The 22468-nt window shown below is 45.9% G+C and overlaps 2 protein-coding genes across 2 annotated transcripts; both read right to left on the reverse strand.

The window, feature by feature from the left end:
- Window positions 1–602: 602 nt before the first annotated feature.
- On the reverse strand, window positions 603–16018 carry LOC144094604 (disintegrin and metalloproteinase domain-containing protein 10-like). The gene is made up of 9 exons (XM_077628521.1): window positions 15776–16018; window positions 14628–14820; window positions 13974–14167; window positions 10685–10865; window positions 8626–8788; window positions 7218–7316; window positions 5438–5628; window positions 3379–3584; window positions 603–896 (listed from the first exon to the last, which is right to left on the reverse strand). Exons 1-9 carry the CDS (start codon window positions 15899–15901, stop codon window positions 720–722), a joined length of 1530 nt encoding a protein of 509 aa, XP_077484647.1. The 5' UTR covers window positions 15902–16018; the 3' UTR covers window positions 603–719.
- Window positions 16019–16348: 330 nt separating this feature from the next.
- On the reverse strand, window positions 16349–21252 carry LOC144094499 (disintegrin and metalloproteinase domain-containing protein 10-like). Its single transcript, XM_077628423.1, has 4 exons — window positions 21168–21252; window positions 20148–20289; window positions 18135–18253; window positions 16349–16620 (listed from the first exon to the last, which is right to left on the reverse strand). The coding sequence occupies exons 1-4, from the start codon at window positions 21235–21237 to the stop codon at window positions 16349–16351; spliced, it is 603 nt and encodes a 200-aa protein (XP_077484549.1). The 5' UTR covers window positions 21238–21252.
- Window positions 21253–22468: the final 1216 nt, after the last annotated feature.

Below are 22468 nucleotides of genomic sequence, written 5' to 3' on the forward strand. Positions count from 1 at the left end.
CGATACTAACAGTTTTACAGTGCAGTTTCGTGGTAATATTCTACCTTTCTATACAAGTCAAACTTTGCCCATTAGTTTGTCGGAAATAACACTCCAAGAAGACGCAGAAGTTCGTATTTGCGAGGGAAAATGGCTGCAGAGGACACAGAGGACAAATGAACCAGTCGGCTACACGCATCAGTAGGATGTAAGTATAATTCCAAAGTGAGCCCCGTGTTAGATGTACGAGGCAGAGTGCTTTTGTCTGGACGTATAGGTTATGATATTGACTATTTAATACAGAACAAAATTATGGTTATGATACCAAAAAACGTGCGTCGTGTGGAATAGCTTTAAAGCCAAGGCTGAGCTGCGCTGAGCGGTTGCAAAACTTGCAGACCACGAAAACGTTTTCATACGTTCACGATATTGTTCATTTAAGTCCCTACCGAGCCATTATTAGATAGCGTAGTCAATTATTTCTGTCGTGGCAAACACTCACAGAGTGTTCTTGTAGCTTACAGTTCACGATGAATGACTAATTTTATAGTATATATATACGTTAACACAATTTCAAACCTGGACTGCCTTTTTCTGCTTTGTACTCCTTTTGCGTTGTCCCAAGGTTGATTCCCAATTCAATGTGTCCGCTGCGTCGAACACACTGCACAGTTTTTCAGGGCCACGCCCTGAATATGTTTGGTGAGAGAGGCGCCGGTCTCCGCAGCGAGCGCAGCTTATCACAGGCGCGTCATCTCCCTCACGAAAGACATGGGGTGGCGCGTGCTGTGGCCCAGGCTCAATTCTCGTCGCATGTGCGGGTTGCTGCTCGGTGTGTGCACAGCGCAGGCGCGAACGAACACCACCGTCGTCGCTCCGGCCACGATGACTGCTGCCAGCGTCAGGTACCAGTAACGCTGGGAGAAACAGTGCGGTATGGCTTTTGTCATGCTTTGTTTTCAAATTTAATAAAATAGTTATTTCGCAAGTCGAAAGCGAATAAACTGGATATTCTACTGGCTTAGAAGAAGCTATGAGAAGCTTAGCAAACGTCCAGGGAGCCTTTAGAGAGCACGGTGGTTGAAGCAGATTTGCAAGGTTCAAAAGGGGAAGCGAAAAATGGTACTTCATGGCGGGGAAGAAACGCGGAAGTTCGCTAAAAGGAATGTTGCACCTTGGGGACGAAAAAGATATACGGAAGGCAAAAATATCATACAATGAAAAAGGTGTGCGATGGAAATAGTATGGTATGCAATAACACTAAAAATAGTTTTCAGACGTCAGTTTAGAATACATTTCTCATGCGCCAGGCGTATTCCGGGCTTATCGCTCTTTGCCTGTAACCGTGGGTAAAGCACGTCGCCTTAATGCATGCAACTTTGAAAAAATCGATATAGAGCAATTTAAAGCTCTGGACAAAGCAATGGCCCAAGTCTTCCAACTGACTTATTTCAGAAAATATCCCTCCTGGGCTCGCTCAAAAGCATATATTGACGTGGCAATGAAAAGAAGCACTCCCAGCTACTCCATATCCCCTTCATTTTGTCTTTTTCGCACCTTTTATGGCGCTCAATTTCTGGACGAAGTGACAGAAGGCGGTTTGATGCCAGCACAGAACACCATGACAGTGAACAGTTTTGCGAAAAGATTCGCTCACAAGGGGACTCTATACGGCAGCGTGACGTTGGCTCCGGCGCAACTGCGGACGCCGCCTGCATGGCGGTGGGAAACGTTCGTGTTCCTAGTACGATATAATGGACTGCTGAAGGGTATAGTTAAAGATTACTTGATTAGATGGATAGTTCTTCTATTCGGGTCAGTGATTTAACAAATTCTATCTTTAATTAACTATGAAATCGAACTAAATGAGACGTCATTTAAAAGGCTACTCAAGTCAGACACGCATAGTTTGGCTTATTGCCGCGCCATTAATACAGCCACTCCTTAAAAATTACCTTGAAAATAGACCACGTCCTTGAAGTAAAAAAATAAAGAGTAGCTGAATAAATCACCAGTAAAGCGACACCACTAAAGCTGGTGGTTAGCACACGCTTCGCATATAAAGTTGCTTCTTACACAGGCTATAGCTGTGCACCGAAGAACACTAGTACAATTGAACCGGTTAGTCATTCCCTTTTAACACGCAAGCTCCCCAAAAGGTTTACTTATGGTTGTAAAATTCATGCGTTTCTATTCGATGCTTTCTCACATCGTGAATATTTCACAGAGTTTCCTCTTCAATTCACTCTTAGTTACGCACGAAGACTTTTCAGTAATGTGCATTCTTGCTCAAGTGTCTCATTTTGCGGCACGTGTGTTCCAGTTTTCCTTGCCAATATTTCATTTTGAGCTGCCAAGAACAAATGTCCTAGGGCCAATACAAACATTTCTTTTAGTTATCACCTTAACATGATTCGCCGATGCATGGCTGCTGGTCCGTGATGGTAGCCCGCAAAACAGAAGCCCTATCTGGATGTGCCTGATTAAGGATTATGTTGCTGTCTATAACATAATCAACAATAGTCCATTCGCATACCTATAATTATTTCCTTCACACCGCTAATATCAACGCGATAAGGAGCCTGAGTCACAGAAAAGCACGCGTTGTCGTCGTTGGCCGTGAGCGAAACATCCACGAAAAAATCTTGAAAGAAGCGACTTAAGTGGGCCGTGCACTTAGGTGGCCCACCTTGTTGGAAGGTGCGCTACCTAGGTCATGTGATTTTACGGTGTCGTCAGAAACTGTTCACCAGATTGTGAGCAAAATGCCCACCGTGGCAGGTGGCAGTTAAATCAACGATTGGTCGCGCGACGTTGCTCGGCAACATTGGTCTCATTATCCCAACCGGCGGTAGCACCTGCCATCGCATGGGAGCGGCGCATCGCTTAACCGCTGCACCACTGCGCCCGAAGTGGTATGATGAGTCCCAGGGATCTATGAATGTAAAGCAGAGAATGACCAGTTAATGACAGAGAATGACCAGTAATGGGCTTTAGCCCATTAACGCTTTCACGTTATACCTTTAGGCGAAGCTTGTCTCCTTCAATTTTTTAATGTCCCTTCTGGGTTCTTTTTTTCTTCCTCACGTAAAGTTTTTGAAAGTGCATTTTTTGTTGTAGTGTCTCGTTTTTCTTTTTGCAGCATTTCCATCAGCGGAAAAGTTTTCGGGCAGATTCATAAAACTTCCCTCACCTCTGACCGTAACTAGATTCGCTTATGAACGGCCGCTTGTCAGTGATGACGGTCAGCATGACAAAAACCTTATCGGGATGTTTAGCGAGCATAAAGAAATCACGAACTGCGTCCTAGTGAGACCAGTTTGGTGAACTAGGCCTGATTTACAGCTGCAAGGTTTCTCGAGATTTCGAAGCGAGCAAGTGCGAAATCATGATCCTCACCACGAGGGCACTGGCTGTGCCCTTGCCTCCGAACGCCAGCCGCTGTAGCCTGAAGAGGATGCCTTCGGCGTCGAGGAGACGGCATCTCTGGAAGACGTCGCAGTAGCCCTGCAGGTCGTAGCACGGAGCGCCAGGCTGCATGCGTCGGCCGCAGAAGTCTTTCATGCTCTCGAATGCGCAGGCCTCCTTGCACTCGCTTCCCGGCTCTGCAGCATGCAGAAAGCGCAAGCTGTTTCCCTGACACGTGTGTAAATATATCGGAGTTAGCTGACGAGGGTAATAATGTAAGGTCGACCACGCTTGTCTGGGGTAAAATCAACGAAAACACATTTAGCTTTCCCGACAGCAACAACAGCGAAGCTATATTTCTGAACAGGTAGTTGCTGTAAAGACTACTGCATACAAAACCTATTCAGGTAGGAATTTGTGAAGCTGGAAGAACTGCGAGATTTCGAGACATCCTCCGGAGAGTCAAGTTTGAGCACAACCCGTACAGTTTACACCTTCAGTATTCGGACAACCGTACTTCACACCGCCTCACAGCAATTGGATAGGGAGGCCGGTTGCTGGATGGCAGGCGAGTTGCCTTTGTCTAAATCATCTGTTGTACTTCGGGAATATGAAGATGATATTTTTTCTTTTGAACTTGTAACCGCCATTTCATCTGTGGGGATACACGTCTCTGCGCACGACTGGCGCCCCTGTGGGCCAACAACGCACACGCGGAGTAGTACTTTCTCCACCAAGTCACCTGGAGTACGCTCAGAGCGGTCTCGAAGCTCTTCGAATGTGCCCATATTTAAGCTACTATCTGTAAAACGTTTTGCTTCATTCTAGTTACCCACTTTTTTTGCTCATTCGGAAGAAGTTTCCGGCTGCCAATGTTCTAACAATGAATGCGATGGAGAAATGGCGCGAAAAAGACAAAGCAAGGAAAAACGAACACAGTACACAAGACGAGCGCTGGCCCAGCATTCGTTGCCTTGACTTCGGTCTTTTGTCTTTTTTTTCTCAGCTTTAGCGTGAAAGCACTGCTACGAGATACCTCACCCCCAATCTGGGAATCTGGCGTCAGGGTGAAGTGAAGCCTCATGCACCACTTCACGCGTGCACCATAGGCGATGAAGAGATTAGAGCACAAAGCTAGAAGCAAGGTAGCGATGGTCGAGGGCAACAAACGGCTGCGCTCGTTTTAGCGATAACATTACTGGAGAGACCGGAGCAGCGCCGATAGCGAGAGCCGAGGGGGATAAGCCGCTGCGCCCGTTTGCAATTCACGTCTAGCGGTGTTCGTGTCATTGAAAACGTTAATCGAGAGGCGTGGCAGCGTCGAGGTCCCTTTGCTGCTCGTGCTTTAAGGACCATTCTTGTTAGCGGAAATGTGTCTCTCTGCTCCCGAGAACTGCGCGCTTTGCCAGTCGTTGTTCAGTCCGCTCCCGGCTCTTAGCTTCCTCTCCTTGGGCCAAACCCCAGGATTCCAACGAGCAAGGATTTCAGATGCCAGCGAGGACCCAGAGCTGTTCAGGAGAGCAATGTATTTTGCGCTTCCTAGTTTACACCCAGAGCTGGTTCGGCGGGCTCACTACCCAGAGCAGCAAAGGCAACGCAGGCAACGAAGAGTGAGGCTAAACAGATCGAAGCATCCACCACTATATGTTGCAAGGAAGCGAGCTTGGGTAGTGGAACAGCAGCGTGCTCGCCGCCAGCGCCAACGAGGAGATGCACCAGCCTACCGTTGCACACTGGAAGAAGAATCAGCATCAGAGGGTCAACGAAAAACAAAAGCAAGGCATCATTTGGCAAAGATTTCATCATAAAAGTCAGGTAAAATCACGGCAGCTAACTAACGTTCACATCAGGATTGCCTGATCGCCCGTCCAGTTTTACTGACTACTAGGCTTTGTCTGCATGCCGAACGTTTAGTACAGCTAAAGCAACAGTTCTCTTTTAGAAGTTCTGCTGGTTGGCTAAGCTGTTATAGCATGAAGCTCGCAGCTTATGCAGGCGCTCGTGCAGTACACACGCATGTCTGACAGCTGTGAAGGCAGGGTGCACCAACCGTGCTCTTTGCAGGCGATGAGACACATGTCTTCCATGCTTAGGTGCGCCGCGGTGAGGTAGCACTCCTGGAGGTTGTACAGGCGGCACACCGGCTTTCTGCATTCGCCGCTCTCGCACAGCTGGGTGGCGCTGTTGCACAACGTGCCGTCCGGCTTCCAGTCCGACGAGGGGCATTCGCCGCTGTTGCCGCTGGACTCACAGTCAAGGCTGGTTGCGAAATGCGCCGCAGAAATCAACTTCCCATATCGACGGGTTTCGCTTTGTTGCTGAAGCGAACGACAGGGGGAACATGATCGTGAAGGGAAAGATATATGGCAGTTAATAGTAACTCACAACGGTAGGAACTTGGCCGAGTCGGTAATGGTGATCCATAGTATGTGAGGGTAGCGCAAAACGGGACAAAGGACAAAGAAAGACGCACACAACACAGCGGCTGTGCTATGTGCGTCTTTCTTTGTCCCTTGTCCCGTTTTGCGCTACCCTCATATATAATAGGGACTGAAAAGCCTACCGGCCTAACTAAATTACCCGGAGCTTCGGGCTCGTGAATTTTGAGTGCAGCAGGGTAAAAGATGTATATTACAGGGTCACATAACCGATGCTCCAGGGGTTGCGAACAAATTTTTCAAAAGATGTTTTCGTGGATAAAAAATTGGTAGACAGCTCAAACGTAGCTAAAGATTAAATTCTCGTGCCATTCTCCCTGCTACAGTGAGTGACGGGGCTAATTTGTGGCATGCACCACACTAGCCGACTAGCCGGCCAGTTGAATCCCCAGAGGTTTAACCTTAACAATAAAAATAATGCCGTTTTTTTTTATTTCGGCTTTTGACTCTCGCTATCTTTCGTAGGCGTTCGAGGCTGGCCTTGTGTGACGGTGCTGGAAGAGGCTTTCCTAAGATGCATCTTTGTGTAATCAGATGTAACTCAAGAACGAAGAGGCAAACGCCCCTTAAAGGAAGGCCTGCAGCCAATGGCGTCAACCGATTGTCATGACGTCATGGTAAATTGCCTTGCACCTACTAGCCTAACATGTTAGGAGGCTGGCAGATGCAAAGATATTAACCGCCGATGAACAGGAATAATCGAGACGTCATGACAGTCGGTCGATGCCATTAGCTGTATTCACCCCTTTGAGGGACATTTGCAGCTTTTTTTTTTTTTTGCGTGCGACTACAGCTCAGTGTAATCAAATCTGGTGGAATGCGTTGTGGAAGTTGTCATGCTACCATGATGGAAGGGCTATGTAAACGCAGGCTCTTTATGTAACGCTGCAAAAGAAGTGCGTCCCAGAAAAGGGGGGGGGGGGTAGCACCAGAGAGTGATAGTGACGTTGTATTGGACTTCTCAGGGTGGAGAGAACAATATGTTCCAGTAAGATTAGTTCCGGTCGCACCATAAACTGCGCTTGGTGTGGCTTTGCAAACTGAACGCACAGGTATCCGACGTCATGCGACAAAGCTTTAGTACTGCGGAATTCCATGGTAGTAAGATGGAGATAATGCTCAAACAACTGCGCTGGCCAATAACATTGTTATCCGTGTGGGTCGGACGGAGTGGACGCTCTTCAGAATATGCTATGTGTAGATAGGGGTGTGACGTGGTAGAGGCAGTGTTTTCGTAACCTTTCACGAAATGAGCCACCGCTTTCTCAGGGAGAACAATTGGCCATGCTCTAGCAGAATAAAAGGGATATGATTTTTTTCACAGACTGAACCCCTGTAGAAGATCGAGTGGGTCTCGCTGAAAATCAGTGAGGGCAAGCCTACAAAGGATACTCGCAGAAAGCCTCGAAGATGCAGTCGTCTTCAGGTCTGCACACTACCGATGTGTTGTGAAAGCGGCACTGTGCGCTGCAGCAGGCGTCATTGCTTGGGCTGCAAATGGCAGGAAGAGGTTGAGCATACGTATTCTTTCAAAGCGTTTCGCTTTCTCATCGTTAGTCACAGCCAGAGCTCCGTACTTTGTGAAATATGCACAGGAGTTGCGGTGAGTGTACCATATACTCTCCGAACCTGAAGCCCAGTTACGCTCAAGCCGCTCTCTGCTTAAGTCAGCAAGGTTTGCGCAAAGCGCTTTCCTGCTGAGAACTGCTTCTGGAACAGGTCAGTGCGCGTTAAACAACACCAAATGGTAGCAATTAATCCGGAGCTCACCAAACTGGTGCCTCATTCTTTGTTCCTTCTTTTATTCCTTTTTCATTCCTTTCCCCATGGCGCAGTTTATGTGTGCAGCGAGAGTAAGACAGCAATTTCCCTTTAATTTCCTTACAGCTAATCTTCTAGAATAGGATAGATCATGAACAGAATACTTCGTAGCCAACGCAGCGTTCATTAGGCAGCATAACACGCAAAATAGTGGTAACGTGTTGAACGGCGGGGCCCATAAATAGTTATTTGTGTACAGATCTCCATTCGTTGTGCATGTGGATCTAAAATAAAATCTTTTCCGGCGAGGCGCTTAAACGGAGCTTCGAAAGAAAAGACAAATTTCCCACTTTAAAACTAATGCAAAATCACTGATATTCCTGAAACAAAAGCTCGATTCTTGGTTGCGGAGCTTCAATAGAATTTAAGACAAAATTCCCAAGTTTATTTCTCCGCTTTCAAAGTTGTGGATAGACTGCTGCTCTTGGAGAAACTAATGTTGCGCTCTGTCACCAGAACCCTTTACGGTTGAGATACTTTCTTTTGCGAGAAAAAAATAACAGTCAACTGGATTAATTAGAGATAAAACTATTACGCTCGCATGAATGAGAATGTCCGCAGTGAAAAGCATGGAGTACAAGACAGTTGAACATCAGAACTGTTCTTTTTGTTTTTTGTCTGGAACACGCACTGGAACACCTGAATGTATTTTCTAGCTTCCACGCCAGCTCGAACGAATTGAGGGACAGAGTGCGCGCTTAAGAATATGAGCAGAATTGAGGTGATGGAATTGACAACGCTTAGAGGAATGTGCGAGGTTATCAGGAAGGACGGAGTATGAAATGACCATATCGAAAGTATACAGGTAGCGTCGCAAACATAGGAGCGGAGCTACCGAAGTCAAGGTACTGTTGGTTTGATAAAGTCACGAGAAGTTGTCTTTGTAGCCATCACAGGACAGGAAGGAGCGGGAGAACTGGTTGACAACCTCTCCCTAGAACAGCGAGATGAGCTGAAGGAGGAAGAAGCGCGTGCATACCTGCACACAGCCCCCGGTTTGAGCGTGCACGCCTTGCGGTTGATTTCGCCGTGCTGGCGCGCGTAGCAGCACGTGTCGACGCCGCAGTCCTGTCGCTCCCAGCCGCAGTCGCACTCCTCGTTCTCCTCGCGGATGGAGTTGCCGCAGAACGGGCCACGGGGTTCTGCGCGGGCGAGCCAAAGAAGCCACTGGTGGAGATGGTGTCCTAGCTCACACCACTAGATTTCACCATGTATTATCACTATTACCATAGACAATTCCTTTAGTAACCACGCGCTGCAAGTACCATTCCAATACATACTTTTTTTTTTATCAGCCCGGTGATCCCTTCTCTGTTTAAAAAAGATGTTCTCAGATTTATTCTGTTTATAAAATTATATGCTGTTTTGGCGTTTACTTGAGTGCAAACCATTGTCTGACCCAGGGTGGCGTGACGTCATCAGGCAGTTTACTGCCTTTGGCCGCATCACCCAAGACAATAGTCCTGTTTTCCTGTCTTGGATAAATACAATTAAAATCATCATCGTCATCATCATGTCGTGAGGTTTATGTACTAACAACTCTCGTAAATGTTTTCCACCGGATGCACTGATGTATTGACTCAATCTTATTTACTATTATTACTGCATAAAACCAACACATATGTCTAATGCAGTAAAACACTGCGTTGAGTGAGAGCAGGTTTATAGTTGTGTAAGCGACGTTGATTTTTTGGGGGGCTCATGCGTTGGCGTTCACCTTTAACACATATTAACTATCGCACATACACAGACACGGACAGAGAGAGGGAATAGGACGCACGCTAGCCGCGTATCTGTCCGTGTCTATCTATATATGCGATAGTTAACATGTATGATTACTACGACCAACTAGCACAATTGACAGCCTTAGCAGTTCACTTTTCCTGAACAGTTTGTTTCTTTTTGCGCTCCGTGCTTTCATTTCGGAGTTTTTCGCATAGGTGTCCTTGGACACGTATGCGAACCTTAGGAAGAGCGTGTCAGGATGGCATGTTGGTGGGCAATCGCGCGGGCCATGTTTCAGCCTTTCTCTGCTTTGGTTTACGAGCGCCGTTTGTGCGGTCGCATGCGTGAGAGGTGAGTCACTCTGACAAGCTTTTCCACAGTGGGATGGATTTTCGCCTCGATCTTCATGATCGCTTTCCCACACCAGCTAGGCGTCTGTTTTGAGAAAGCGAGGCACAGGGAAAGGGGGGGGGGCGGTCAAAGGAGGCGATATTCCCTCGTTCGACTAAGAATCTGACGCAGTCGTGATGTCACCTTTGACGAATAATATCAGTGAAAAACGAAGTAATGACTGGGTTTAGCATTTGTTATATTTGTTTTCTAAAAAATGTGCAGAGGCTCTATAAGCACTGCATCGCGCACCTTCCGAGCCGCCTTTCTCTCGCTCCACTTTCTGATGGGCGCGTGCTCAAGCAGGCCTAGCTCAGGGGGTTGCTTTTTTGTTGCCAGCTGGGACGCGGCGTCCCTTGCTTCAACGTTGGACGGTTGGCTAAGTCTGCCGCGGATAGTTTCATCGGCATGCTTACATGTAAATCATCGTGTAAATAGTTTGGATAAAGCCTTCGCCCGCCCAACGCTTCTCGTCTCCGTCTTCTTCAATCTACAGCGTCCTCTGCGCTCAAGCAGCGCACCAAGCCACCGACAACTGGTTCGGCTTTGCTGGCATCATCATCGTCTTAAGAGCGCATACTCAAGGAAAGTTTCCCCTGCCTTTGAAATTCAATTAAACCTAGCCTACTCCAGCTGCGACCACCTTTTACCCGCAAAATTTCCAACTTTATCCGCCCGCCGAACTCTCTGCCTCCTGCTGCGATGTTCGCTGTTCCTGAAAACCCACTTTGTTACCCTGAGGGACCATGGTTATCTCCTATTCGCACAACAAGCCCTGCCGATGCAAATTTCTCATTCTTGATTTCAGCTAGGACATGAGCGACATGCCCTTGTTCTCTGCCCACTCTGCTCGCTTCCTGTGTCTTACGTCGCAGTCAGACAAAGAGTACAACAACCGCTATTTCCGTGACGTTGAACCCCACCTTGGAGGCAGTTCGGTCGGGAGCCCTTGTTTGAGAGCATCTGCATAAGGACGGCCGCGATGCTGCGTACGCTGCACACGGAGAAGCGCCGGTTGTTCCGCCTATCGCCATGCGTGGCGCTGGCGAACATGATGTAGTTGCCGCTGACGCCGTCGGGCAGGCACTCGGGAAGTTCGTCGTGCTGCGTCAGAGAAATGCACTAAACGCATGCACTCGGTAGTACCGTATTTACTCGCGCATGAATGCTTTCGTAAAATTAATGCTCCCTTAACCTTGGCTTTCAAAAAGTGCATTTTTTTCTCTCGCGTATTGGGCGCACCGCATTATTTTCGCACGCAGTCTGCTGCTGATAATAGTGAATGCGAGCAGGTGCCCTCTTGTGACCGCCAGGACAACAAAGATGTATGTATGTATGTATGTATGTATGTATGTATGTATGTATGTATGTATGTATGTATGTATGTATGTATGTATGTATGTATGTATGTATGTATGTATGTATGTATGTATGTATGTATGTATGTATGTATGTATGTATGTATGTATGTATGTATGTATGTATGTATGTATGTATGTATGTATGTATGTATGTATGTATGTATGTATGTATGTATGTATGTATGTATGTATGTATGTATGTATGTATGTATGTATGTATGTATGTATGTATGTATGTATGTATGTATGTATGTATGTATGTATGTATGTATGTATGTATGTATGTATGTATGTATGTATGTACGTATGTACGTATGTATGTATGTACGTATGTACGTATGTACGTACGTATGTACGTATGTACGTATGTACGTATGTATGTATGTATGTATGTACGTATGGATGGATGGATGGATGGATGGATGGATGGATGGATGGATGGAAGTTAGCAGCGCCCACATTGAAGCGGCGTGGTGCCAGCATGCTCGTCTTTTCTTTCCTGATATTTTTCCAGCAATCCGTCAGACTTAACGATATTATTTATGTCTATAAATTCACCATTCTTGTTTAAATAAAATTTTTAATCCCGAACTTGTAGCCTTACGTCACCGCCCTCCTGCTTTTAACTTCTACCGCAGGTTCATTCACTTTAGCTTTGTTATCTATTAATTCTAAAGCATCAGGGAGAGTGACTGAGCCTGCATCGACATTCGGAGGAAAACTGCCGCATTCTATAGATGCTCTTTGTTTCTACAGATTTACCACATATTAGACATGTTTAATCTTCCTGGGTAAATTTCTCTTTGTACCTTCACGTTCTAAGGACCCTGACCTATAGCTTCGAAAAATACGGCGCTGCATCTTGAGCTGTCATAGAATTACTCTTTCCTGATTTGCCTTTTTCTATTTCTATATAGTTCTACATTCTGCTCCTATGTCCATTGAATTAATCGTTTTTTTTTAATTTCTGCGCTTTTTACTTGTCGTTTAAAGCTCATTACTCCTCCGTTCTTGTTTCATGCACACTTGCTGGTTAGTTTCCAAGCCCTTTTCCACCACTGTGAGTCAACGCTTGTTCTTTATATGTATTTAAATATCTTAGCTGCCCACCTGTTGCTGTCCAAATTGTTCAAGCATTCTTCATATAATAATTTACTGTGAGCTTCACGTACTTCGAACAATGTCCAGTCCAGTTCCCCTTTACTGCCTCATTTGTGGTCTTGCTGTGAGCAGCTAGTGCTAATCTTCCAACAACTCTGATTTATTTCTAGTCCCGACTGAACTTGGACCTTTCGGCACACAACCTCATTCCCAAAAGTATGGCTTGGAACCATTACTCCTTTTCAAATACCTCTCAGTACTTCACTCCAGTTGTGCCCCCATAATGCCCTGTGCTTCATTATCGCGGCATTTTTTCGTCCTTTCGCCTTAACAGCCTGTTACTGCTTTTCCTTGTATTCATGTCCTTCGTTTACTTGTACCCCTGGACATTTATATCTTGCCAGTCAAGGTAACTCATGGCCTTACATTATAAGCAGATGATCAATGGAACCGTTTAAAATCATCAGACCTGAATTAGTTGTTCTAAACGTAAAGCCTGGACTTTCTCCTTTCCGTTGTCTGCACAAGAATTAACCAGAGTTTGCAAATCTTCCTGGCTATCTGCTAAGAGTGCAATATTGTCCGCATACATTAAACCGGGGAGCCGCTGCTCAACGACCTTTCCGCCTTTCCGCCTAATCTGCAGATTTTCTTGCAGCTGCCTTTCCATATTTATCATATAAAACATTAACATCAGCGGTGATAGAGGACAACCTTGCTTTAATCTTTTGCGCACCTCGACAGTTGTCGTACTTCTTATGTCTTCGCATGTAATTTAAACTTTATTATCTCAGTATATTTCCTGTAGGAAATCAATTACTTCATGACCAATGCCTTCATCTTTCAGTCTTTTCTACAAGAATTACCTGTTTACGTTGTCGTACGCACCACTTATATCCAGGAAGGCTAAATACAGAGGCCTCTTTTCTACCCTAACTATTTCTATGCATTGGGCAAGCATGTACTGGGTAAGCATGAATCTAAGCGCTTATGAACCCGACCTGAAGTTCTCAGGATATCTTATTATTTTTTAAAATCTCACCGCCAGCATTGCCAGGATGTTATCGTAATCGGTCTGAAGGATTTAATGTTCGTCCTATCTCCTTTCTCTTTGTGAATCAAATTCAATCGATGATGTCACTAGCTGTCCGGAATTTGCTTTTTTTCTATTACTTCATTAAGAACCTCACATGAACTGATATCTGCAACCATGGCCGGTACGCGTGACGCATAACCTTAAGGCAGGCTTTGGTCTGTATGGATGTTCTGTGCTCCTACATAGATCCTGACGATCACATTCGAGGGTAGCAACAATAAACGAGCCTGGAGCATCTGTGTAGGCCACGGAAATTAGTCAGGTGGTAGGTAGGCGCCATAACTGAGCCAGGAACGTCTGTGGAAAACGATCACAAGCTCACATACAAAACCTTGCTACCGTATTTGACATCGCACGAATTTACGCTGTTCTCCAGTCATTTAGCTGCAAACAACCATATCTGGCTTGTTTATGCACAAAAGTACACCATACATTTATAGCACAAAAAAAATTGTAGTAGAAACATGTTGATGGTTACTGTTGGTGATCCTCCGTGTCGTTTTGACCTGAACCCTTTCAGCACCGTCTTACCACCTGTCTCTGTTTTACGGCTCAGTACATGGAGAAAAAGCCGGCGGGCCAATACCTTCTGCGAACAAGAACAGTATTGGGTCACTCGATCACTGGCAATACCGTAACCACCACGTGACGTACCGGCGCGCCGAAATTGTGTCCGAGCTCGTGTGCGAAAGTGATCTCGGAGATCCGCAGCGCCACGCGCATGTTCTTGTTGAGGAAGGTGACCACGCCCGTGTTAAGGCTGAGCTTCCCGACGTAACCGCTGGTGGCGCTGTCCGCCGCAAAGCCAGGGCTGGCCTCGAACGGCTCGCAGATGCCGCCCGAGAATCCTGCCCGAAAAAAAAAACTAGTATCACTCACCGTTTCATTTAATAATGAGTCCACGCTCACACTGAGCTTCTGCAGAAGGAAACGCGCATAATGCACATGATGCATGATGATACTCGCTTGAATAAGTGAAGACCGCTAAGCTTTTAGTTTTGACTGTCGCGCCAGAGGCCGCACCTAAGTTTAGGGCGTAGAAAGCAACTCAAGATTTTCAAGCCTCCTTTGTTAATGGCTCACAAATAATATAAAACGGTACACCGTCAACCAATAAGGGCCACAGAAACGGCACATTGCCCATAAAAGCCATTATCTCACTTCTTGTTTCGAGACTACACATTTAAATCAACCAATAGTTTATAATGAGAACTTAAAAATGTCCCCTTTTGTGATGAGAACATGAAAGGCTTCATGAATCCACACGTTCTAAGCACCCGCCATATAGCACTGGCCAGTGTTACTGACCGTCGGGTTCGGCCATGTAAGCGAGGCCCAGTGTTCCACCGGGTAAGTCTCGATGAGTCCACAGGTACGAGGCGCAGAAGCCGTCGTGGTTCTGCTTGGACAGCTCGTACAGCATGTGCGGGGCATCAAGGTTGTCCCGGCAGAAAGGGTTTGTCGGCGCTGACGCTGCTTCACAAGCGCTGGAGTCATTTATCTGTAATGGCGCCCCGAATGACTAAGCAGGCGTATCGAAATCGAACGTACAATAGATGCGTTCGAGAAGACTTCAATATCAACTGCTTCATCGGCAGTGGGGTTTTCCGTTAAATGGACACTGATGTGAAATAGAAGTTGACCTCCATCCTTAGATTAGCGCGTAATACTAACAAAAAGCCTACTTTCATTGCCAATGTAGTTTTTATAAGCCACAAACGGCCTAGCAGTTAACAGTAAATATCGCTGAGAATCACTGATTTAGCCGTCAAGACAGCGTAATTTTTTCGCTCAGGTAGGACCAGGCTAATTCGCATTTCACTTCCAAACAGTGACTACGGACGCCTCGTCGGTCCTGACGGCACGAGTTTGCGTCCAACGGCGGTGAATTATGTTCTTTTTATTAAAGCACTTTTAAGAGTAAAAACGCATCTTTTGGAGCCAAAAAAATAACAGCATAGGCAGAACCAGTACGATTGATTTCTGCTAAGAACACATTTTTCATGCAGCTTGGACCATCTTCAGCGTTTCATTAAAGAGAGCTCCTTCTTCCAGCAAGATTGAGAAAATTGACATTGTGTCAGCAGCTGCTCAAAATATAAGGAGTATTATTTCGGCGCAAGTTTTAATGCGTCGAAACAATGAAATCAATGTTTTCATTTCAATAGCATAGAAGAAGCCGTTGTCTGTTTGGGGAGAGAGAGAAAAAGATAGGAAGCGAGTACATCGTTTATTAAATCAAGTTAAGGAGCTAGTCGATGACGGATTGTTTCTAGACTATTACAGCATACCCGGCGTCACATGCTGTATTCATCGAGTCACTTATCTGGATTCAGCAACCGTCCTGTAATGTCTGCCTGTGTGCTCGTCTGAGACAAGTAGCGCTGAATTACTATTCTAGAAACGTCTCCAATGAATTCGCTTCAAGTTTCGGCGCTAGTCGTAGCAGTTCTCACCACAAGCCGCTGCACCACGAATGTGATGTCGGTGATTCCGTTGAAGTTCGTGCTTCTGAAGATATCCGAGACAGCGTTCACGTGCTTCGACACCATACTGGTCAGTTCCTGCCGGGTCCTGAGCATCCTTTCGTGGCCGCCCCCCTGCCACGAAGCGACGGCCTCGAACAGCGTGTGGTCGATGGCGATCTCCAAGTTGCACACTCGCTGCACGTACGTCTTCTGCGGCTGCTCGCGCGCAGCCAAGAGGCTACGCTGGCGCGGCGCTGAGCCGGAGACATTTCCGCCCTGTATGTTGGATCTGTGCGTCGTGGCGGTTCTGTCAATCTTTCCGGCCGTTGAAGAGACCTCCAGTTCGACGTCTCGCGCAGACCGCTTTCGCCGGTGCACCTTGTGAGACTGTTCGAAAGAAGCGAAAGAGTTAACAGGTAATCTTCTTAGTGAGTATTGGAGGTCAGCAATCTAACAACATCAAGCACAATGATGCCATACTGTGGAGGACTGCCACACTCTTTGTCACCAACACGGACGACTCGTCCACATCAGTGGTTGCCTAGTATGTTTTGAGTTACGTTAGCACTGATAGCTAGTTACCTGGAATTTATGTCGCCTGTAGCGGTGCCGTATTCGGTCCAGGGCGTCCTTGGTGGCCCCGTAAAGCCCGCAGCGTCCACCGGCGAAGCTGACGTCGCGTGCCGAGTAGATGAGCGAGTGGAAGGGCACCGAGTCCGGGAAGAATCGGCCGGCGCGCTCCACGTAGAATTCTTCTCCCTCGCGGGGCAGCGAGATGCTTCCGCTGAACACGCCGCCTATGATGGACCCGACGACGCGACTTCCGGGCGCCCCTGGGCAAAAGGGTGGAAGCCACTCTTCAAGCTAGTCTGCAGAAGTGACCTAGCTTGCGCTAAATATATGAACGAAGGCGCTCTACACCTTCGAATTCGTAACAATTGCAACGCATCTTGTGTGACCTCATTTCTTGCTGGTATACCACTTGAAACTGACAGTACACTGAGGAAGATGAATGGAGAGAGTCCGAACCGAAGGTCATTGCTTATTTCTGGAAGCCTTGCGCGCAGTCTAGACTCTAAAGTGTGTTTGATGCTTTTATGTACTTGGGATCGTTTATTTATTGTGCATGCGAAGACAATATTGGTGAGTTCAATTTCTACACCGTTGTTCATAAATAAGGGAAACATAATAATTCAGAAATAATTAAGTGTTCACATATCAGATAGCTTTTGCCCGTTTGCACCAAAAAATTCCGGAACGTGAAGGCTACTTGCGTTCGATAATCTTAGGTTTGCACTAGACTATGATACCTGTGTTTCAGCGAAGGTGAACCAAATATTTTTAAAATAGGCTTTTTCCGCTATGAATGCGGCTTCAGCGGCACAATAATAGTTGCGTTGGCAGACATCAGAAAACATGTAAATAATGTCAACTAGTTAACGGCTAAACTATTTTCTGATAATTAACTTTTTGACTATAACAGTTAGGGCACCGGCTGCATTTAGAGACTTCGATTAGTTACGTCCACTGGAGGGGTTGCTTCCCTTGCATGCTTTTTGAAAGCTCATGTATTTTCGCACGATGCAGCCAAATTTTAACTAGCCACAGCGCGGAGATTAATCCCGTTTTATAAATTCTAGAAACTGACATGGCTATTACTAACGACCGGCTACAAATCTCTAATTGCAACCAGTACGCTAACTGTTATATTTAAAAAGTTAATTATCAGAAATTAGTTAAGCGGCTAACTAGTTAACATTATTTACATGTTTTCTGATGTACGACAACGCAAGTATTATTGTGCCGCAGAAGCCGCCTTAATACCTGAAAGAGCCTCTTTATAAAAAAGTTTTGGTTCACCTTCGCTGGAACTCGTGGTACATCGTACTCCTTGAAAACTAAACATTTTGACAGATTTGCCTGTCTGGTTGGGTTTGAAGACTTATAATAAACTGTACATCTCCAACCAAAAATTTTTGGTTGGAGATGTACAGTTTATTATAAATCGTACTCTCGAATTACACTGCAACTGCCATCGTCGGGTTTCTGAAGCTGGCTTACAAAGGATCCCGAGCACTGGAAGAGCAATGCTGATAACGCTAATGAGCGTGGACAAAATTGTGTTAGAATATTATTGTTATGACGTGGCAAAAGGAAGCTGCAATCCGACGTAAGTATAGCATCATGTTGCAGTTAAGCTGAGAGAGGAAGTAGGGACAGTTGTGATTGAGACTCTTGTACCGTACTCAAAGGATTACCTTTGGCCTAGTCGGTATTTCACACTTATGATTACAGTTGGTACACAAAGACAGCGGCGACAGAACTGTCTGGGGGTAACATAACTTACCAATGACGTGACCCGAGTAGAGATGGTCGAGGCTGGGCGGAACAGAACTACTTTGCATCTGGACGGTGAAGTCGTTGGAGAAAGCGGACCGGTCTTGCTGAAGGTGCAGCCTGAACGTTCTGGGGCATAGCACAAAAAGCACATGGTGACGTCCGTTAGCTTCTGCTTGAAGTAATTCAGGTTCGCAACAAAGGGGAAGACAGCAACCTATCGATGTGAAAGGCTGCGAGTTCATCATAGGCACAGAATCTGACAGACAGTGTTGGTCACCATAGATTCTGGGAACACGTTTGGCGAAACTTTCAAGTCAGGACGAGCTGAGCGATGTCTAATGCTGAAAAGCAATGCGGGTTATGCTGGAATGCCTACACCTAATTTCAACACTATTCCACTAGACCGAAACTACCGCCATTAACCAAGTTCTCTATCGATGCTCTGAATGAACCGACTGCAAATATCAAGAGCGTTAGATACGGCTACGTGGTAACCAGCTTTCACAAGGTAACAAAGCTACCTCCTATCGAATGGAATCGCAAGCTCTTAAAGGTGACCTTCCCAAGCAACAGGTACCGATGAAGGACAGCTGGAATGGCCAGTATTACCAAGGCAGCACCTCAGTTTCCAGGCTTTGGTGGTACGAGCGATCCGTGCAGGGGGATGAGCTGGCGCAATCATTAGGCATTAGCAGAAGGATCTTATCGTTCTTGCCTCAGTGCCAAGACTCCAAACTTAATACATGTGAACATGTTCTCAAGTGTTCGTAATGCAGTTGTTTCCAGGATCAGAAAACTGTTTCCATAAGCTGGCGGCAACATGAAATACGAAAGTAAAGGACATTATGGGGAGAAGTGTTCTTGCTTATTCAAACTGGAGGAGCTCCTGTCGAGGAAACAACACAGAAATTAGACCTAGAAGAACAACGACACTACATGCGGGTTTTCCTTACATTGCTGTGGTAGTATAGTAGTACTTGGGTGTAACACCTTCAGTCCTGTCGTACACATATCTATACGGAACTTGTTTTGCGAGAACCTGCGTAGAGCAGTTTTATGCCAGGCATGCGTAAGCAACGAAAAAATCTGCTTGTGTCTGTGCACTTGTTTCGTCCTTTGTCCCTTGCGGTGCAGAAAAATAATGCCACACACACTTGCCCAAGCTTCTACAGTATCTTCTTCAACGATTGACGCCTCTCCTTTAAACGTAAGCGCCGGTGTAGCCCCGGAACATATGTGCATTCGTTCGTTGATTTCGCACTCAACTGCTTTTTAAAAGGCTACATTGAGTTGAATTCTGTACATGATGGCTTCCTACACATATCAATGAAACAAAGTACGATTGACATCTTGAAGACAATGTAGGGCCACGATTTGGAGATATCAGGACCCGGCAGAAATTGCATAATAAATAAGCAGATGATGGAATTTTTTAGTCCGGAATATACGTGTCCTTAAAAAAAATAGCAATTTTCAAGTTATTTTGCTGGGTAATAATTCGTAACTAATGCGTAAAACACAGGATATCTGGCATTTTTTAGCCTAAACTGGGTATGTTCCTTAAAAGAATTTAACCGCAGCGGTGACCTGGTGGTCTGAGAGCCCGCCTCGCGTGCGGGAGGTGCGAGGTTTGATCCCCAGTGCCACCGGGTACCCACCAGTGATACAATGGGTACAAGCTTTCCCCTGGTCTGGTACTCTGCTTATTTAGGGTGAAATGTTCGGGAAATGGGTCATTGATCCCACCTTGAGTAGAAGAAAATAACTTGTGCTATGGCTCTTTTTGGCCACAGATGCCCTTGTGTCATTAAAATTAATCATCATCATCATAATCATCATCACCTTATAAGAATTTGGAGTTTTGTAATTTTTCTTCGATTAGATAATAATTAATGACTAATGCGTCAAACACAGCATGGTTATTGTTATACGTTTTGCTATACACTCTATCTTTTTGCTGCCCTCTTACCATGATGTAGCAATGACCGGCTTTACTCCGAGCTGGTTCTCTCACGCTCACCTGTTGTGGGCCCTGAATGCCAGCTGAACGTTGCGCATGGAGTGGTGTTGCGCAGCCGAGCGCTTCCAGCGTCTGCCCAGCTCGCGGACGGGCTCGTACGAGAGCGGCTCGTAGTGCAGAACAAAGTCGTTGAGAACACGCGCTGCGTAGATGAATGCAGACGGGGTGTAACATTTTTCAGGTTTTAGAGGAAATTTATTCGTCATTCCTGTAAGTCAGTAAAATGGGTGCATATATAGCGCACTTTTACTGTTTCTCTGACCTGTACTTTCATATATTGTTTTAATCAGTCGCGTTACTTCATTGAGGATCATCGTTTATATGGGCATAGCTATGACTCGTGATTTTTGAAAGCAAACAATCAAAAACATCTGTTCAGTAACAGTAAGTAAATGACTGCAAGCGGAAGTGGCCACCTGTGAAATTAAAGAAGGCAAGTAAAAAAGAAAAACGGAATCTAGAACTGGCTGAGGAGGGCGAAAGCTGGGGCATGAGAGCGGCTTGAACAGCCTTATTCGGCACATACTGCCCCCCCCCCCCCCCCCCCCCCGTCATTCACAATACAGGAATACATGGACGAATAAAAAGCGATTAGTCAACTGGCTATTTAGGACAGGTACCGTAAATGTAGAAGCAGAGAGGACCTCTTGATACTAACATTTTTCATGGCCTGGACTAATCCACTGTACTCAATCGCAAACCCACTCATGCAGCAGTGGGCTAACCGTATAACTACTGGTAATTTTTCACAAGTTCAGTTCGTTGCTTCCAGCTACTGACTTCCGTCTCGTGCTGGCTTGAAACCATGTGGGCAAGACAGCAGATTTTAAATTGAAGCTCGCATTCATGCTCTAAGGTATACTTAATATTAGTTGTTACGTTATCGCTGTAGGTAAATAAAAGCATTAGACTAAGTATGATAGTGAAAAGCTGTTGCAAAGCACAGCTGTGACCAAGGCCCCGAAAAAGCGTGATTTAAGACTAAATGTAGTAGAAATCACGATGAGCATAGGAACCCACCTGAGTAAGCAAGGGAGGCCATCCAGGGGAACGTTGCAGCTGCAAAGCAAAAGGTTCCCAGGCCAACCATGAACAGCGCAGGGGAAGCAGCAGCCCTTACGCGAGTCTCAGTTCTTCTTCTGCTTCTTCCATGCTTCTTACGAAGCTCGCCCGTGCTGGTAGAATCGTGTCTTTCACAACCGAGTTCCGGTAAAGCAACGAAGGGCCTAAATATGTTGCTGTGAATACGCCGCATGAAACTAAAAAATACGTGCATATGCTTGGGCACTTAATAAATTGTCGTATTTTGTACAAATATCTGAAGCAAACTGACTTTTCAGTAGTTTTAACATTCGACCGTGTGTCGTGGCCACCATTACCGCTTGGCGTGACAGAATGAAAAAAAAAGACGAGAACAAGGCAGTAAAGTTTATGTATATGCAGATGATATAGCTTTTTTCGCATCAGCAAAGGATATTCATGTGCTCTACGGGTATTTACAGGCATATCTGAATGCTCTTGAAGTCTGGTTGGACCAAATCAATTTATCACTTAATATCAGCAAATGTGGCGTGCTGGTATTTCCACCCGACGCTCCTATGTACATCTCGCTAGCCTACCGCTCCACTCCAATTCCGCAGGTGGAGTCGGTTAAATACCTAGGTGTTACTTATGACCAAAATTTGGACTGGCAACACCATATTAAGAATAATGTTATTAAAGGGGAACGTGCACTGGGCCGTTTGACCCGAGTTGGCAATAAAAAGTTTGGCATGCGTCGTGACACGCTACTGTTGCTCTATAAGGCTTATATGAGACCGATTCTGGAATTTGGTTGCCCCTTGTTCTCTGGTAGCGCGAACTACAAGCTGCAGCCATTAGCCTTACTGGAAAGGCGTGCCCTACGGCTATGCCTCGGGCTCCCAAAATCAGCTTCCAACGCTGTCCTTTATCTGGAAGCCCGTATCCCCAACCTCTATTCCCGCTTCCAACTTCTAACAGTGCGTACTTTCCTCAAGTCTTTTGACCCGGCCCCAGGCGTTAGTATTCCAATTTTTGTATCCCAACCACACCTTTTTTTGACTAATCACTGGCCACGTTATCAGCTTCCGCAAGTTAGGTTCACGCAGAATCTGTTAGCTCCGCTTCAGGTTGATCTGATCTCCTTGCAACGAGTTGCTGACACGCAGGCTGATCCCGTCTTCTATTACGACTTTATTTTCCCGTCCCATGCGAAGCATATGCCCGCACATACCCTAAATGGTCTTCTTTCTGAACACCTACAGAATTTTCCACATCATACTGTTCTCTCCACTGATGCC

Source organism: Amblyomma americanum, chromosome 6, assembly GCF_052857255.1.
Source record: "Amblyomma americanum isolate KBUSLIRL-KWMA chromosome 6, ASM5285725v1, whole genome shotgun sequence".
NCBI classification, from domain to species: domain Eukaryota; kingdom Metazoa; phylum Arthropoda; class Arachnida; order Ixodida; family Ixodidae; genus Amblyomma; species Amblyomma americanum.

Bases quoted from the DNA above. Each gene is read 5' to 3' on its own strand.
- LOC144094604 (XM_077628521.1), bottom strand. From the start codon at position 15,901: ATGCTCAGGACCCGGCAGGAACTGACCAGTATGGTGTCGAAGCACGTG. The intron at 14,821-15,775 runs GTGAGAACTGCT...GCGCCATTACAG, and splicing joins TCGTGGTGCAGCGGCTTGTG to ATAAATGACTCCAGCGCTTG. The intron at 3,585-5,437 runs GTTGGTGCACCC...TGCATGCTGCAG, and splicing joins CATCGCCTGCAAAGAGCACG to AGCCGGGAAGCGAGTGCAAG.
- LOC144094499 (XM_077628423.1), bottom strand. From the start codon at position 21,237: ATGGTTGGCCTGGGAACCTTTTGCTTTGCAGCTGCAACGTTCCCCTGG. The intron at 20,290-21,167 runs GTGGGTTCCTAT...TCATCTACGCAG, and splicing joins GGCCTCCCTTGCTTACTCAG to CGCGTGTTCTCAACGACTTT. The intron at 16,621-18,134 runs GTAAGTTATGTT...CCTTTTGCCCAG, and splicing joins CTACTCGGGTCACGTCATTG to GGGCGCCCGGAAGTCGCGTC.